Here is a 15,176-nt window from a genome sequence, read left to right on the forward strand (position 1 = left end):
CATCCCCCTGGGACTGGAGCTCACTTCCCCCAGGGTGCTGGAGCTCATATCCCCCTGGGGCTGGAGCTCATATCCCCCAGGGGCTGGAGCGCTCATCCCTCGGGGGCTGGAGCTCACATCCCCCGGTTGCTGGAGCTGGATTGTGAGGGAGAATAAGGAATGAGAAGCTGACAGATGGGTGCGCATGGCTCCAGAGGAGCAGGGCAGGAGGGGGCAGTGTGGTCCAGTCTCCTGCATTCCTGGGCAGTGTTGGGCTGCTGGGGGGGGGGGCTGGGGACCTCCCCTTCGGCTTATAAGAGCAGCTGCGTGGAGCGGTGCTGTGGCTCTCTGACCGTGCGCCACGTTCCTGCGTCATGCTCTCCTCCCAGCAGCCTTCTCTCTGCCCGCTGGCCAGACGCTGCCCGCTGAAGGTACGCTCCGACCGCGCACAGCTTCGCCTCCAACTGGCCTGCTGGTTGCCGGGCGCCTGTGTGTATGGGTATATGTGGGGCGGGGAGGGGGGTGGGGGTGTATTAAGGGCATTTGTGGCTTTTAAGATGTGAGCGTTTGAGGTGCTGGAAGTTATTTTGGGTTGTTTGCCAGGAGGAGGTCCGGGTGACTACTACAGCTGCTGTCCCCTCACAATCTTAAAAACAAACCGTATTAATTTTTGGAGAATTCTTTATTCAGCTCTGTGCTGACTTTGTTAATGACACTGCAGTCCATCTTTTTCACAATGAGCAAAACTAAACAAATACACAGGTCTGTTTGTCTTGTGCATTTGCTCCTTGTTCATCTTTGTGTATTCTAAAATAAGTCACAATGTTCTATATACAGCATCGCAATTACAGTGCCCACATCATGCACCGTTATGCATTTAAAGTAGACCACGCAGCCGAGCGGCAACGGTCTGCTGTCCCGAAGGGCACCAGCCTAACCACTTTTCTTCATTGTTTTGCATTTGGAGTGCGGTGTGGTTTCCCCAGCTGTTTGTCTTTTCTTAAATAATGGCGTACAGCTGTGTGGAACCAATCCTGCATGAGAGCCGTTTACCTGAATTACCTGTATCAGCACTCTGCTTCTCTAAAGCATACAGTCCGCGCAGCGCCGGGGCTGAAACGTTAGCAGTTGTGTAACAGGAGCAGGGCATGCTGGGACATGCATCTATGCCTAGACCCCGTCCACGGCAGGACTGTGTTTTATTCTGCGGTCACACACAGTGTTGACCAGGGTCATGTCAGATTGGAGGTAACCGCAGTATCAGTGTCAAAGCGGATTTAAAGGTCACATTTGAAATGAGCGTTTTGATTATGTCTTGATGTTAGAACGCAGTCGTCTCTTTGTCTTGGAAGTTTGAACGCGTGCGTTCTCTGCAACGCAGCACGTGGTTCTGTGGCTCTGTGAATCTGAGCGGCTGTTGTTGTCCTGTTCCTCGGACGGTATCGGGCAGGGTGCACACCTCTAATTTGCTCCAACGTGGGCCTGACTGTCTTCAGTTCCCCCGTTTTGCACCTGCCAGCAAAACACTGCTTACAAAACTGGCATGGGCCCAGTCTGCCCCCGGATTAAATGGTAGCATTCTGAAATGCGTGTGTGCTGCAGGTAACTGCCGAAGGCACGAAGCATCCACAACATGGATCCTTTTCAAGGAGCGGTCTCACCTCTGTCTCGTATTTGTCTCACCTCTGTCTCGTATTTGTCTCACCTCTGTCCCGTATTTGTCTCACCTCTGTCCCGTATTTGTCTCACCTCTGTCCCGTATTTGTCTCACCTCTGTCCCGTATTTGTCTCACCTCTGTCCCGTATTTGTCTCACCTCTGTCTCGTATTTGTCTCACCTCTGTCTCGTATTTGTCTCACCTCTGTCCCGTATTTGTCTCACCTCTGTCCCGTATTTGTCTCACCTCTGTCCCGTATTTGTCTCACCTCTGTCTCGTATTTGTCTCACCTCTGTCTCGTATTTGTCTCACCTCTGTCCCGTATTTGTCTCACCTCTGTCCCGTATTTGTCTCACCTCTGTCCCGTATTTGTCTCACCTCTGTCCCGTATTTGTCTCACCTCTGTCCCGTATTTGTCTCACCTCTGTCCCGTATTTGTCTCACCTCTGTCTCGTATTTGTCTCACCTCTGTCTCGTATTTGTCTCGCCTCTGTCCCGTATTTGTCTCACCTCTGTCTCGTATTTGTCTCACCCCTGTCTCGTATTTGTCTCACCTCTGTCTCGTATTTGTCTCACCCCTGTCTCGTATTTGTCTCATCTCTGTCCCGTATTTGTCTCACCTCTGTCTCGTTTTTGTCTCACCTCTGTCTCGTATTTGTCTCACCTCTGTCTCGTATTTGTCTCACCTCTGTCTCGTATTTGTCTCACCTCCGTCTCTGGGATGTAGTGTGTGCCTCTGAAAGGCCAGAAAACATGCCGTTCACAGGGTTCCTCCTTGCATTTAACCTCTTCAGGTATAAAATCAAAAAATATATGATTAGAATGTTCTTTACTCAACATCATAATGCTGATGTAACAATCACTTCTGGTAATCGAAAGAAATGGAGTTCTAGAACACTGGCTTAGAATTTTGAAGAAAAAAAAAACATTCTAAAAAGCCTCCTCTTCAAAGGGTTAATTGGCTGAGCCTGACAGACTAAACTGGCCGTACATTAGTCATGCTATCTCACAACAGGCAGCCTGATTGCTTTATACAAGAGTGATTATGCCCGTCCTAAGTCCTACTGTGCGGACAGTGTGGTTTAAGGAATGCAGACACAGCTACTATACATAATCAATGACTCATTTCATTGTTGAAAGCCCATTAATCATGGATAGCTTTTAACTGTGTTATGACTACATTATTAGGTAATGGCTATATTATTATACCTTCAAGAAAATTATTTGTTCACAAAAGCAAAAGTTTTCTTCAAGTGTTCAAATTTCAATTAAAAATTAAATCAACCTGAATGTAAAAATATCTGTGTACTTCGTGGATTTACAGGACTGACGCTAAAAACCTTGGGTACCAGAGGACAAGGGAGCTGATTCTGACTGTGCGTTAAAGGTGTAGAACAGAAGGTAGAATGTGGCCTTTCCTCCCCTCACCCTGTCTGGTTTCTTCTCTTTTCTTAAACCTATAACAGCGTTTATTCAGGTGAAGACTCCAGTACTTCTGCTGAGGTTACGGGATGAGAAAGCAAGCCACATTTTCAAGGCTGCCATTGTCTGTGTAGCTTGCCTGCGTAAATTGTATATCTATGTTTGGTAATTTGCTGTACCCAAACAAACATTGTGCCCAGATCAATGTGTTTTCTATTCTGTTCTGTAGCATTATGGAATTGTAGTTTGTGGAATTGTTGTGTTTATGTAACACTTACTTTCTCGAGTTCAAATCCAAAAGGAATTTTACTGCCATCACAAGGGCCTGTAAATCTTGCCAAACATAAAATTACACCATCTCATTGTTTATCTGGCCAATTGGAGAATGTGGAAGGAAATCTGGGAGTAGCCACAAATATCCAGGCTGTTTGTAGACCCCACTGACTGCAGCATACCTGGAGGAGGTGTTTTAATGGGCAGATAATCAGTTCTGGCCCAGACATGTGGTAGAGGGTTAATGTAGAAACGCTCTGTCAAATGTAACTATTTCCTGCATCACGTACTGCTTGTTTTTGCTGCTGTCTATCACCTACATTTTACACACTGACCAGGGCTCTGTATCACGAAGCAGGATCACTGAGTTAGCTGGATAACTGCACCGAGTAAAACTCGGAAACCTCCCAAATCTGGAACATGGACTGAAGTAAAAAGAGCTGTTCCAGGCTTTACTCAGTGCAGTTATCCAGCTAACTCCGTAACCCTGCTTTGTGATACAGACCCAGGAGCTTTTAGGAAGCTTTGTGTCCCAGCTCCCCTCTGTATTTTTCAGCCTGTCTCATTATTTTGGCTGGTAACTCAGGACTGGATGCATCTGGTCCCTTAGAGTCAGTGTAATACTGTGGCAAATGCACTAGCTACTGTACCCAAAACGAATGATTCCAGTTTGATTAAATCTGCTCTATTCTGATGTGGTGCAGACCACAGGTCTCACACAAAGGGATGTTGCGTTGTTGTGTTAAATTTACGAGGGGATGTTGTGTTGTTGTGTTGAGTTTGAGAGCATGTTGTGTTGTGTTGAGTTTAGCAGAAAAAAGAACAGCAGACACAATATTTTAACCCGTCTTATGGTACCAGTAATAAAATCACCCAAACTCAAGGAATGTATACACCATATTCCCACACACATTTTTAAGCTCAGTCTTTTTCCCAAAAGCTGGCGTTTTGGTCCAAAGACCTTTTGTCAGGACGCATGGCAGTGCGAGGACCTACTGTGGTGTTTTTGGTTGGAAGCTGAAGTCCTAATATGCACTCGGACCTTGCAGGTTGCAGTGAATTTTCATAGTGCTTTGGATGGTCCTCGCTGTTCTTTCCAGTGCGGCCAACAGTGCCAAGCAGCTTCCAAAATACATAAAAATGAAAATGTTTTAGGGGTACAGCAGGGCGCTTTTTTGTAATGGATGATGAATGTGTGTGTGTGTGTGTGTGTGTGTAATGGCCTCTCTCTCTCCCTTAAGGTGTGTTGGTGGAGGAGTGTATGTGTGTGTGTGTCTAATGGGCTCTCTCTCTCCCTCCCTCTAGGTGTGTTGGTGGAGAAGTGTGTGTGTGTGTGTGTGTAATGGGCTCTCTCTCCCTCCCTATAGGTGTGTTGGTGGAGGAGTGTGTGTGTGTGTGTGTGTGTAATGGCCTCTCTCTCTCTCCCTTTAGGTGTGTTGGTGGAGGAGTGTGTGTGTTCTGTATCCGCTGCTGTGCCTGGTTGCTCTCCCCAGCAGACAAGAGGCTGTGAAGGCACGCTGTGGTCGTGAGCTCGTAGCTGATCTGGAGTTTGTGTGCGGAGACAGAGGTTTCTACCGAGGTAAGAACCTCAGATCGATCTGAGTTTATATCACGCTATGGATGAGATCACAGATCGGAGTGTACATCACACTTCAGTTCAGATCTGCCTGAGTGTACATCGCATTTCAGTGCAGATCAGCCTGAGTGTACATCACACTTCAGTTCAGATCTGCCTGAGTGTACATCGCATTTCAGTGCAGATCAGCCTGAGTGTACATCACATTTCAGTGCAGATCAGCCTGAGTGTACATCGCATTTCAGTGCAGATCAGCCTGAGTGTACATCACATTTCAGTGCAGATCAGCAGATCATCAGCTCAACCTTGTGTTTACATCATAATTCAGATCAAATCAGCTTGAGAGTTGCTCCTGGAGTCTATTATATGCTGTCAGCCTTATAACATAATGCACGATAATGTCCTGTAAATAAAGGTTATATGCACACACAATGTGGTATGGAAATGTTTTGTATGAAAAACATGAACATGAAAACATTACATGAACATTACAAGTGAAAATAAGTATTTCTGCAGTTTACTAACCCAACTATTAACAATTTGAACTAGCCGAATAGTTGAATTGGAACTAGCTGACATTTGGTAACCAGCAAGTTACTATGGAATTGCGTTTAATGGTAGAAAGTGCATTAAAACTCAGCACACAAGTTTATATATGAACATATTCTTAATGTAACTATAGTTACAGCTATATGAATCACCCAAGGACCTTGCACTGTATTCACAATAGTGACAATGAATAAAACAAAAAGACAGAAATGACACTGAAACCATTTGTTTCATAATTTCTCTCTCGAAATAATGGTAAACTTGCAATGGGGACGTCACTCTAGTTCTAGATTAATTACTGCCACTGCTGCTGTCAGCTAAGTGTATCACTTCCTCCTCAGAAGGCTATTTCTGCTGTGCCCCTCCCCCAGAACACCTCAGCCAATCACATCGCTCCCTGTTCCTCCCTCAAGGACACACTGGCAGTCTGCTTACAGTTCTTTTCAGGCAGTCTGATGACAAAATGACAACAAAGTATATTTTGCTGGCACAACAGTAATAGAATTAATAACAATTATTAGTTGTGTTATGACTAGAATTATAACATAAATTGAAGAGAATTCATTTAAATTAAATTGTATTACTATTGTGTTTTTTTAGAGATGCTGTCACAAATAGGCTGTACTAGCAAATTGAAAAACAGGAAAATTTTGAGCCGTTAGGTCAACCGACCCCCCCCCCCCCCCCCCAATAAATAAAAAAGATTAAATATAGCAAGAGAGGTTTTAAAAAAATTTAAAAATAAAAAAATTCAAAGTGAATAAAACCAGAGGGGAGCCCATCCTCAGCCAGGCAGCCTGGTATCAGTACTTAAATTTAGGATAAATGGTAACAGGCAGGTCATGGGGAACCTACTGGACAAACAAACATGGTTGTTGGGCAAATTATAGTCGAAGGTACCAGCCTAGCTGGTAAAAAAATGTATTCTAATAAGTAGCCTAGCTGGTAAAAAAAAATGTATTCTAATAAGTAGGTCAGAAGAGCAAGATGGAACACGTCAGGCTCAAGATTTTGCCATGATGTGGGAGTAAGCCAGGGGCCGGTGTGGTCTGGGGACTGGGATGGGTGAAGGAGCCTCGTTTATGTGATTGAGTAGCAGTTAAATCACAGCTTGCTATTTATTATAATCAGATTATTATGAGAGCAAATAACAGTGTATTTATGTAGACGTGGTAAGAAACACACAGTACAATTTAACCAGCACAAAGAACTGCACTAAGAACCTGGTCAAGTGTAATGCCAGTCACTGGATTATGATGACTGATAGTTGATTATACAGGAATATATCCAGAATAAGTTTAAATGTATATGTGGAATTTTAAAAGAGTAGTGGAGTTATCATGACTACATTCCAAAATTACATTATTCCCAAAATTACATTAATTACATTGGATCACCCTCTACCAGGGCTGCTGTCCTGTAATCTGCAGTAATATTCATATTTGATGGGACGCTATCACAGATTTAAAGGGGAATGTCCAATAAATGAGATGCAGGACAAGCACTGTCATTTTATTGGCTCAGTTGTCACAGTGTCACATCTCAGCAGTCTTATGATCTGCTGGATCTCCTGCTCCAGTTTGTTGATTGGCTGATATCTAGGTGCTTTGCAGTGATTGGCTGTTGTGCCAGTACTGTGCCGTGCTCGACTGACCTGGCAGTGCTGTGCTGTGCTGTCCTTGGCTGGTGGTGACCGTGCCCTCCAGTGATTGGCTGAAGCGTCGGTGCAGCGCTGTGATTGGCTGTGTGCTGTGTCTCCAGGGAAGGTGTCGGGGGGGAGGAACGGAGCTCGTCTGCGCGGGAGGGGCATCGTGGAGCAGTGCTGCCTGCGGGGCTGTGACCTGCAGCACTTGGAGGCGTACTGCGCCAAACCGCTCCGGAGTCGAAGGCACGCGCCCAATCACACGCCGCCGCCGCCCGCCTCGGTGAGGCCTCACCCTCTCGCCCCAGCACACAACCCCCCCCCCCCCCCGCTGGAATACTGGAACTGTCTATCCAGGGCCCCAAGGGGGGGGGGGGAGACTCTAAAATCCTGGTGTATAGTTTTAAGGGGGCCGACAGGGGACTACATATGCACAGGGCCCAGAACGTCTTGCTACACCCCAACCCCAACCGCACCCATACTTTCCCCTCTTACTCCTCACACACAGTCTACCCCCCACACTCAGGGTGCATCCCATTACTTTTCACTCCTCACCTTTCCTCCAGTCCCCCACTCTCCCACTATCCCCTTGTCTCCTTACACGGAAGTATGTGAAGGAACGGAGGGGAGGAGACGAGTTTGAAGCCACTTTGCCAATACAGTTCTGTGCACTTCACTCGTCTCCTACAATATTGGGACCCTGGATGGAGGGAGGGAGGACACTAAGATCAGTTCCCAGGGCACAGAGAAGATGAGGTGGTAGTGGAGGAAAGGAGGAGACGAGGGGAGGTGGTAGTGGAGGAAAGGAGGAGAGGAGGGGAGGTGGTAGTGGAGGAAAGTAGGTGAGGAGGGGAGGTGGTAGTGGAGGAAAGTAGGTGAGGAGGGGAGGTGGTAGTGGAGGAAAGGAGGGGAGGTGGTAGTGGAGAAAAGGAGAGGAGATGGGGAGGTGGTAGGGGAGGTGGTAGTGGAGAAAAGTAGGTGAGGAGATGAAATAGTAATGGAGGAAAGGGGGATGCATTTTTTGAGTATTGGGACACACCCCCTGAAGAGAAATGTCCTTGTAGACCGGGGTCATTGGAATAACTGCCGGGTCAGGTTATTGCTGGCCTCTCATCCGTCAGTGATGCGGACTCTAACTGCAGCCTTTGTCCTCTGTTGTTCCACAGGAGGTGCTTTTCCGTGCGGTGTTCCGGAAGAGAATCTGGGCGCTGTACGGACCCGCGACGGCCCGGATGGCGTCTCTGACGGGCGGCCTGGGGCCCGGGCTGCGGGCGGGGCCCGCACAGTGGACGCGCGGGGGCGTGGCCTCTGAGAGGACACAGCACAGAGACTGGAAGTCTCCCTCAGAACAGTAGCAGAGTCCAGGGGGGGATCCACCACGAACTCTGACCCCGCCTGCTGCCGCTGCTGCCGCTCCAGCTGTTGCTGCTACACATATCTGCCAACGCTCATACGAAAACGTCACAGTCTTATTTACACAGTTACAGTCGCCTTAAACATTCCACAGTATCGAAACGGATAGTTTTTCTCATTTATACCGTTCACTGAGTGAAAAATGTGAAAATGTGAGGCGGGAAAGCCTGTTGTGTGCGAGTATTTATTTTACCGTTTCTGCCTTCGAGGAAAAATGTCTTAGCATGAATGTGGAGTGAGTAAATTGCACTGCCAGGGAAGGGGGTTGCTGTACAAACTGTTTTCAGTCTGCCTCTTTGTGTCCTGTTTTTACAGGAGGAATTAAGAAGCCGTTGCTTGCAGCCATATTTTTTGAAAACCAAAAAAAAAGTTTCACTAAATAATTACTTGATTTTGCGATCAAAAAGCTTTTTGTGTTTTTCATCCTGTTGTCAGATGAGTGGATTTTGTAATTGATTGATTTGTATGTTGTTGAAAGAAGCTTGTGCACTATTGACTGTTTTTGTAATTGATTGATTTGTATGTTGTTGAGAGAAGAATGTGCACTATTGACCGTTTTTGAACGCTTGCTTTGTGAAATATCATAAAGTGATGCCAGCTGAAAATGGTGGCCTTGATCTTATTTTTGAAGGAATTTAGTTTTTCTTTAAAATCGATCCAGTCTACTTTCAGAGTCGATATGCCTGACCCTGCAGCTTCAAAGTGTAGAGGTTCTGCAATATTTAATCCACCGTGTCTCAGACACATAACTTATTTGACAGTTGGTACATCTGAAAAGCATTTTGTCCACTACTGTTAAACTCCATGTGTTCGTTGAACCTTTAGAGAACCGTAATTCTGGGCGAGTTTAACATACTGTCCTCCTGCTGTTTTGTGCTGTCAGAGGATCCCGAAGCTTGTAATCTCCAGACCCCCAAAATGACAGCCTGGTAACTCCCCTTCCTGTATTCATGCTAAATGTTTGAAACTTTATCCAGCGTCCGGTACGGGTTGAAATGCATTTAGCACACTAGCACATGAAAGCAGGTCTGAATTATGATCTAATATCATAGATCTTTGTAAGGCGTGTAGCTATTTATCATATAAATATTACATAATATTACATAATTTATTTACATTACATTTGACGCTTTTATCCAAACTAACGTACAATAACTGCACACTGAAGGTCATTGGAACAATTATAGAAAACGGGTCCAATAAGGTACAATTCCCATTAAGTGTCAGCTATATAGCCATGAACATTAGGTCTAGTTCATCCAGTAAGCATAGGCTAAGTTGGTAAAGTTACGGCAAGTCCAACAGGAAGTATGGCCTGATTACAAGAGATGTGACAAACATCAGGATGATAGTACAAGTGCTAGATGAAGATGTAAGTGTAACATGAAAGTGCTAGAAGATCAAGATACAGGGATACAAATGATATAAGACCGATCTGAATTTGTGAGTTACCCTGCGGAGGAGTAGTGTTAGAGTTTGTCAGGGTACCTGTCTGAAGAGATGTGTCTTCAGACCGCGGTGGAAAATGGGCAGTGACCGAGTGGTTCGTAGAAGAATGGGTAGTTCGTTTCACCTCTGGGGAACTAGGATGGAGAAGCACCGTGGTCGGGATGAGCGAGAGCCATTCGCCCGGACTTGCACTAGTCACCCTGCTGCAGCGGAGCGGTCGAGCTGGCGTGTAGAGCTGAACTATGTCCTGTCAGTAGGCAGGGGCTGTCCTGTTGGGCACTTGTACTCAGTTTGCACCTAGAGGTCCACGGTGATCCCTGAATAATTTGTTCATTCTGGGGGGATGGGGCACATTTCACTTTTCCTTTTGGCTCAGCAATACACCTCTGCCTTGTAAACCTGTAGCAAACTGTTTTAATAAAATACCTCAGCGCAGAAGTATGCGTGGAATAAGCGCATGCATGCAGGAAACTCTATTGGCTTATATCCAGAGGAGGCCAATCATTGGCTGTTTCTGAGGTTGGCTGGTTCACCCCCCCACTGTGTCTCAGTGCGTGTTCTCACCCCTTCCTATTTCGTTCTGGCGCAGATACCAGACTCCGGTAGGGGAAGACAATTCCACTTTAACGGCAGTTCCGTTTTGACACAGTCATGCTTTTGAGAGCCAACTCCTGTGGTATGCCCCTGCATTGGCTTATTGCATCTGTTGCGCAAAAAGTCGCACACAAACCAAGATGATTCTCAGAAAATGAGCACTTTCTGGGAGGCATGAAGAGTTTCATATGGGCCTTGATCTACCAGACTTTACATTGCTGAGCCACCATGTTCCACTTGAAGAAAATCCAGTTATGGTGTTTAAAACAGAGCCAGCCCAAAGGCCTGACTTTGCCACTGTGGATGACTGGCGCATTTGGTGGGGCCAGACCCTTTGGTGCTGGGATTGCAGTTTTGGCTGCTTCAGCCGAGCCAAGTTTTTGGCTTGTGAAAATACCCCCCCTTCCCCCCCAGTCCTGTGGTGAAAGACCCAGGCGAAGGCTCGTTAAGACCAGATAATTACCAATTACCCCCCTGCTGGGCTGAGACCAATCAGAACCCACCCCAGAAGCAGCCAGAACCCCCCCCCCCCCCCCCCCCCCCCCCCCCCCACCTCTCCTGGCTGTATGTCCACTGCTTGGGAGCCCTAGTGGGCCACAGTGCATGTGTGTGTGCAGCCTCATGGATAAGACTAACCCTGCTGTATCTTCCTCCATATCCAATTCAGTTACACCTCGGCAGGGTGGCATGACCCGTACCTATACAGCACTGAAAGTTTGGCACTTTTCAGGATTTCCTGCAGAAATAACCACAAGGACCACAGACCCTCAGCCCTTAAAAACATGAATTTCTGTGCCTTCTGACCTCATATCAGCAGACAGAATTCACAAACAACTTCACACTTCCACACAATGAAGCCTCAAACTTAGGGGAAACATTTTCCTGCCGATTACATCATCACAAATGCTCCAGGCCCACAAAAATTATGTCTCCCCATTGGACATTTATCCACATCAGCCAATAAAAGCATCGGATGCACACACAAAATGAAGATATATGAAAGTGAACACATTAAAATAAATAAAAGAACTTTGCTGTCCTGGTGGCTACTAGCAGCTCACTGAGGAGCATGTTTGCCCACCTTGAATCTCTTAACTCATTAGCGCTGGCTTGCTTGCTAAATAATAATTGCCTAAAAAATGAAACTACTGCTTTTTCAATTATGTAATCCTTGTGAGAAGGACATTTTTGAAATACAAATAAAATACACCCACACTTTATCACAGTTTTGCTATTGGAAGTTTTACTGAGTTACTTTAGCTACCTTGCTAACGAGTCGACAGACCAAGTGTACAACCTTATGACTTTGACATCATTAGTGTGTACTAACGACTTCGAAATTAAGCACTGATCTCTGCGTTGCGATTCAGTCTGGTAGGTAACACTACCGGTTGAATGGAAATCAATGCAAGATAATGACTTCTCCTCTACCAATATACAATTAGTATGTCTGCCATGTACACAATACCCCATTAAAAACATTTCCAAAAATATGGCAAACACTTTCATGTATTTATGGTTCATGGTAAAGTTAAAGTGACTGGATGCAGGCCTATGCGTTTCATTTCGAATGTGTGTTTGCATATATTTATGCACATACACGCCTCTCTCACAGCTGACATTTATATGCATTAGGCTACTATTATCACTTACTCATAACACAGCACGTCCATCCTCAACCTGGGTTGAGCACTCATACATTTGCTTTTCTGCAGGACTGAAAAGACACTGTGTTGATTTGCGGAATTGCAGGAATTTAAAGTGCTGAAAAGGGCAATTGCAGTGTTGGCCTGTATCTGCTGAACGGGTTTGTGGTTATGTGTGCCCAGTTGCAGTGGGCGCGTGGTGGTTATGTGTGTCCCGTTGCAGTGTGCGCGTGGTGGTTATGTGTGCCCCGTTGCAGTGTGCAGCGTGGTGGTTATGTGTGCCCAGTTGCAGTGTGCGCGTGGTGGTTATGTGGTCCCAGTTGCAGTGTCCGCGTGGTGGTTATGTGTGCCCAGTTGCAGCGAGCGTGTGGTGGTTATGTGTGCCCCATTGCAGTGTGCGCGTGGCGGTTATGTGTGCCCAGTTGCAGTATGCGCATGGTGGTTATGTGTGCCCAGTTGCAGCGAGCGTGTGGTGGTTATTTGTGCCCCATTGCAGTGTGCGCGTGGCGGTTATGTGTGCCCAGTTGCAGTGTGTGCATGGTGGTTATGTGTGCCCAGTAGCAGTCAGCGTGTGGTGGTTATGTGTGCCCCATTGCAGTGTGCGCGGCGGTTATGTGTGCCCAGTTGCAGTGTGTGCGTGGTGGTTATGTGTGCCCAGTAGCAGTCAGCGTGTGGTGGTTATGTGTTCCCCATTGCAGTGTGCGCGTGGCGGTTGTGTGCCCAGTTGCAGTGTGTGCGTGGTGGTTATGTGTACCCCGTCACAGCAGGCGCATGGTGGTTATGTGTTCCCAGTTGCAGCGAGCGCGTGGTGGTTATGTGTGCCCCATGGGCGTGTGGTGATTATGTGTGCCCTGTTGCAGCGAGCACGTGGTGGTTATGTGTTCCCTGTTGCAGCAAGCACGTGGCGGTTATGTGTGCCCCGTTGCAGTGTGCGCGTGGCGGTTATGTGTGCCCAGTTGCAGCGGGCGCGTGGTGGTTATGTGTGCCCCATTGCAGTGTGCGCGTGGTGGTTATGTGTGCCCCATTGCAGTGTGCACGTGGTGGTTATGTGTTCCCAGTTGCAGTAGGGTATAAGTTGCAATAAGGTCCCTCCCCTATCAGGGGCGGGTCCACAGCCTTCAACGAACAGCCAAACAGCTCTGCCCTATCCCAGCTCTACCCTCTCCCAGCTCTGCCTGCCCTCTCCCAGCTCTGCCTTCTCCCAGCTCTGGCTACCCTCTTCCAGCTCTGCCCTCTCCCAGCTCTGGCTACCCTCTTCCAGCTCTGTCTTCTCCCAGCTGTGCTCTGCCCTATCCCAGCTCTACCCTCTCCCAGCTCTCCCTGCCCTCTCCCAGCTCTGCCTTCTCCCAGCTCTGCCCTCTCCCAGCTCTGGCTGCCTTCTCCCAGCTCTGCCCTCTCCCAGCTCTGGCTGCCTTCTCCCAGCTCTGCTCCTCCCAGGAGGGAATGGGCCGAAAATGCAGCAGGGCTTGGCTGGCCAGTGGCGTCACTAGGGGGTGACAGTATCAGAGGGGGGTGACACCGAAATGACTGACAATAATTTTTTTGTGCAGTGTCTTGAGTAGCAACGAGTTGAATTTCTCCAAAGCCGTTTACTGCCGGTTGATTTAATTAGCGGTATTAATGTGACGATAAGCGCTTTGTCGGTTGAATGCATAACATGCAATTCCTTGAGCCCACACCCGCCAGCACTCATCCACCCCCCCCCCCCCCCCGGTCACCAACATCGGGTGACACCAACGGTCGACTGTGCCGGGTGCCTAGTGACACCACTGTGGCTGGCAAGAGGGAATCAGGGCAGGCCCAGGACCACGCCTCCTGGTTAAGTAGCCATGCACACCTGGAATGCGTTATGAATCAGTCCAGGGTTTCAAAGTGTACTTCTTTCCACAGTAGGTGTTTGTGGTGTCTGGGGAACTCCCATACAATGAGAGAGAGATGAAGAGAGAGAGAGAGAGAGAGATGGAGAGAGAGCTGAACTGAATTGAACTGATCCAAACTTTCAAGATTGGAAGATGTTTTTTTAATTTTGTCTTCATTTTTTTCTCTTACAGCTCTTTGTAAAGCATCAAAAGGGCCAGTTTCGCAGACAAGTAGAATTTTAAAATGAGTTTTGAACTGACAATATACATTCAAAATTGACAAAATAGTCTTGGACTAGACTTAATCTGTGTCCACAAAACTGGCCCTAAATGCTTTTAAATGCTGTTTAAATAAAACAAGTCAGCACGTAAAACTTGGGAGACAATTAGTAATGATGTATTATTGTGATTCAATGTTGCCTACCCCAGTTTGTTTCAGATCCCGTATTATCCGATTTTAGTTACATTTTCCTTGAATGTTTTGGAGGGTTTCTGTCCATCAGTAACAGTATAATTGAATTTCCAACTTTGAGTGTAGATGGTTCAACTGAAGTAAGAGCAGGCTATTCATTATGTATAGCACCCAGTCTTGAGGTTTTTTTGTATTCTTTTTAAATGTAGGCATTTAGATAAAATGGGAGAGGTCGAGAGAGAGAGAGGTAAAGGGAGAAGGGGAGAGAGAGTGAGGGAGAGAAATGTAAAGGGAGAGAGAAGGGTAAAGGGAGAGAGAGAGAGATGATGTTGCCTGCAGTTGACCCTGAAGTACAGCTGTCTGTATGGCTGCCCCCCACCCCCACCCCCCCCCTCAGCTGGGGGGAGATAAGAGCTCCAATCCTGGGGAAAGTTTATCATCAGCTCTATGGAGCAGCAGAGGTCAGGCACATTCACCAGAGGCAAATATCAAGGAAATCCTCAGATGGAAAGTTCACCTTTACCTGTACCTGCCCTGGAGAACCAGGATATACAGAAATTCATCGACCTGATAGGCTTGGAGGCAGGACTTGTAGTAGTGCTAGTGCTGTTGTTGTTGCTGCTGTTGCTGCTGTTGCTGTTGTTGTCATGACGCACGCTTTTTTATTATACACCGATTTAATTGAGATCCTCATTCAATAACAAC

The 15,176-nt window shown here is 47.0% G+C and overlaps 1 protein-coding gene across 3 annotated transcripts; it reads left to right on the top strand.

Annotated features, from left to right (window-relative positions):
• On the top strand, positions 1 to 9,133 carry igf3 (insulin-like growth factor 3). 3 transcript variants are annotated; one of them, XM_035382509.1, is made up of 4 exons: positions 1 to 410; positions 4,763 to 4,910; positions 7,218 to 7,381; positions 8,265 to 9,133. In XM_035382509.1, the coding sequence occupies exons 1-4, from the start codon at positions 354 to 356 to the stop codon at positions 8,451 to 8,453; spliced, it is 558 nt and encodes a 185-aa protein (XP_035238400.1). In that variant the 5' UTR covers positions 1 to 353; the 3' UTR covers positions 8,454 to 9,133. The 3 variants fall into 3 exon arrangements, 1 of the variants encoding a protein (XP_035238400.1); XR_004761517.1 differs by lacking the exons at positions 1 to 410; positions 7,218 to 7,381; positions 8,265 to 9,133 and adding an exon at positions 531 to 3,037 and having other exon boundaries at positions 4,763 to 4,831; XR_004761518.1 differs by lacking the exons at positions 1 to 410; positions 4,763 to 4,910; positions 7,218 to 7,381; positions 8,265 to 9,133 and adding exons at positions 531 to 3,037; positions 4,573 to 4,592.
• The last annotated feature ends 6,043 nt before the right edge of the window (positions 9,134 to 15,176 follow it).

The sequence above is a fragment of the Anguilla anguilla genome, chromosome 11 (assembly GCF_013347855.1).
Source record: "Anguilla anguilla isolate fAngAng1 chromosome 11, fAngAng1.pri, whole genome shotgun sequence".
Lineage (NCBI taxonomy): Eukaryota > Metazoa > Chordata > Actinopteri > Anguilliformes > Anguillidae > Anguilla > Anguilla anguilla.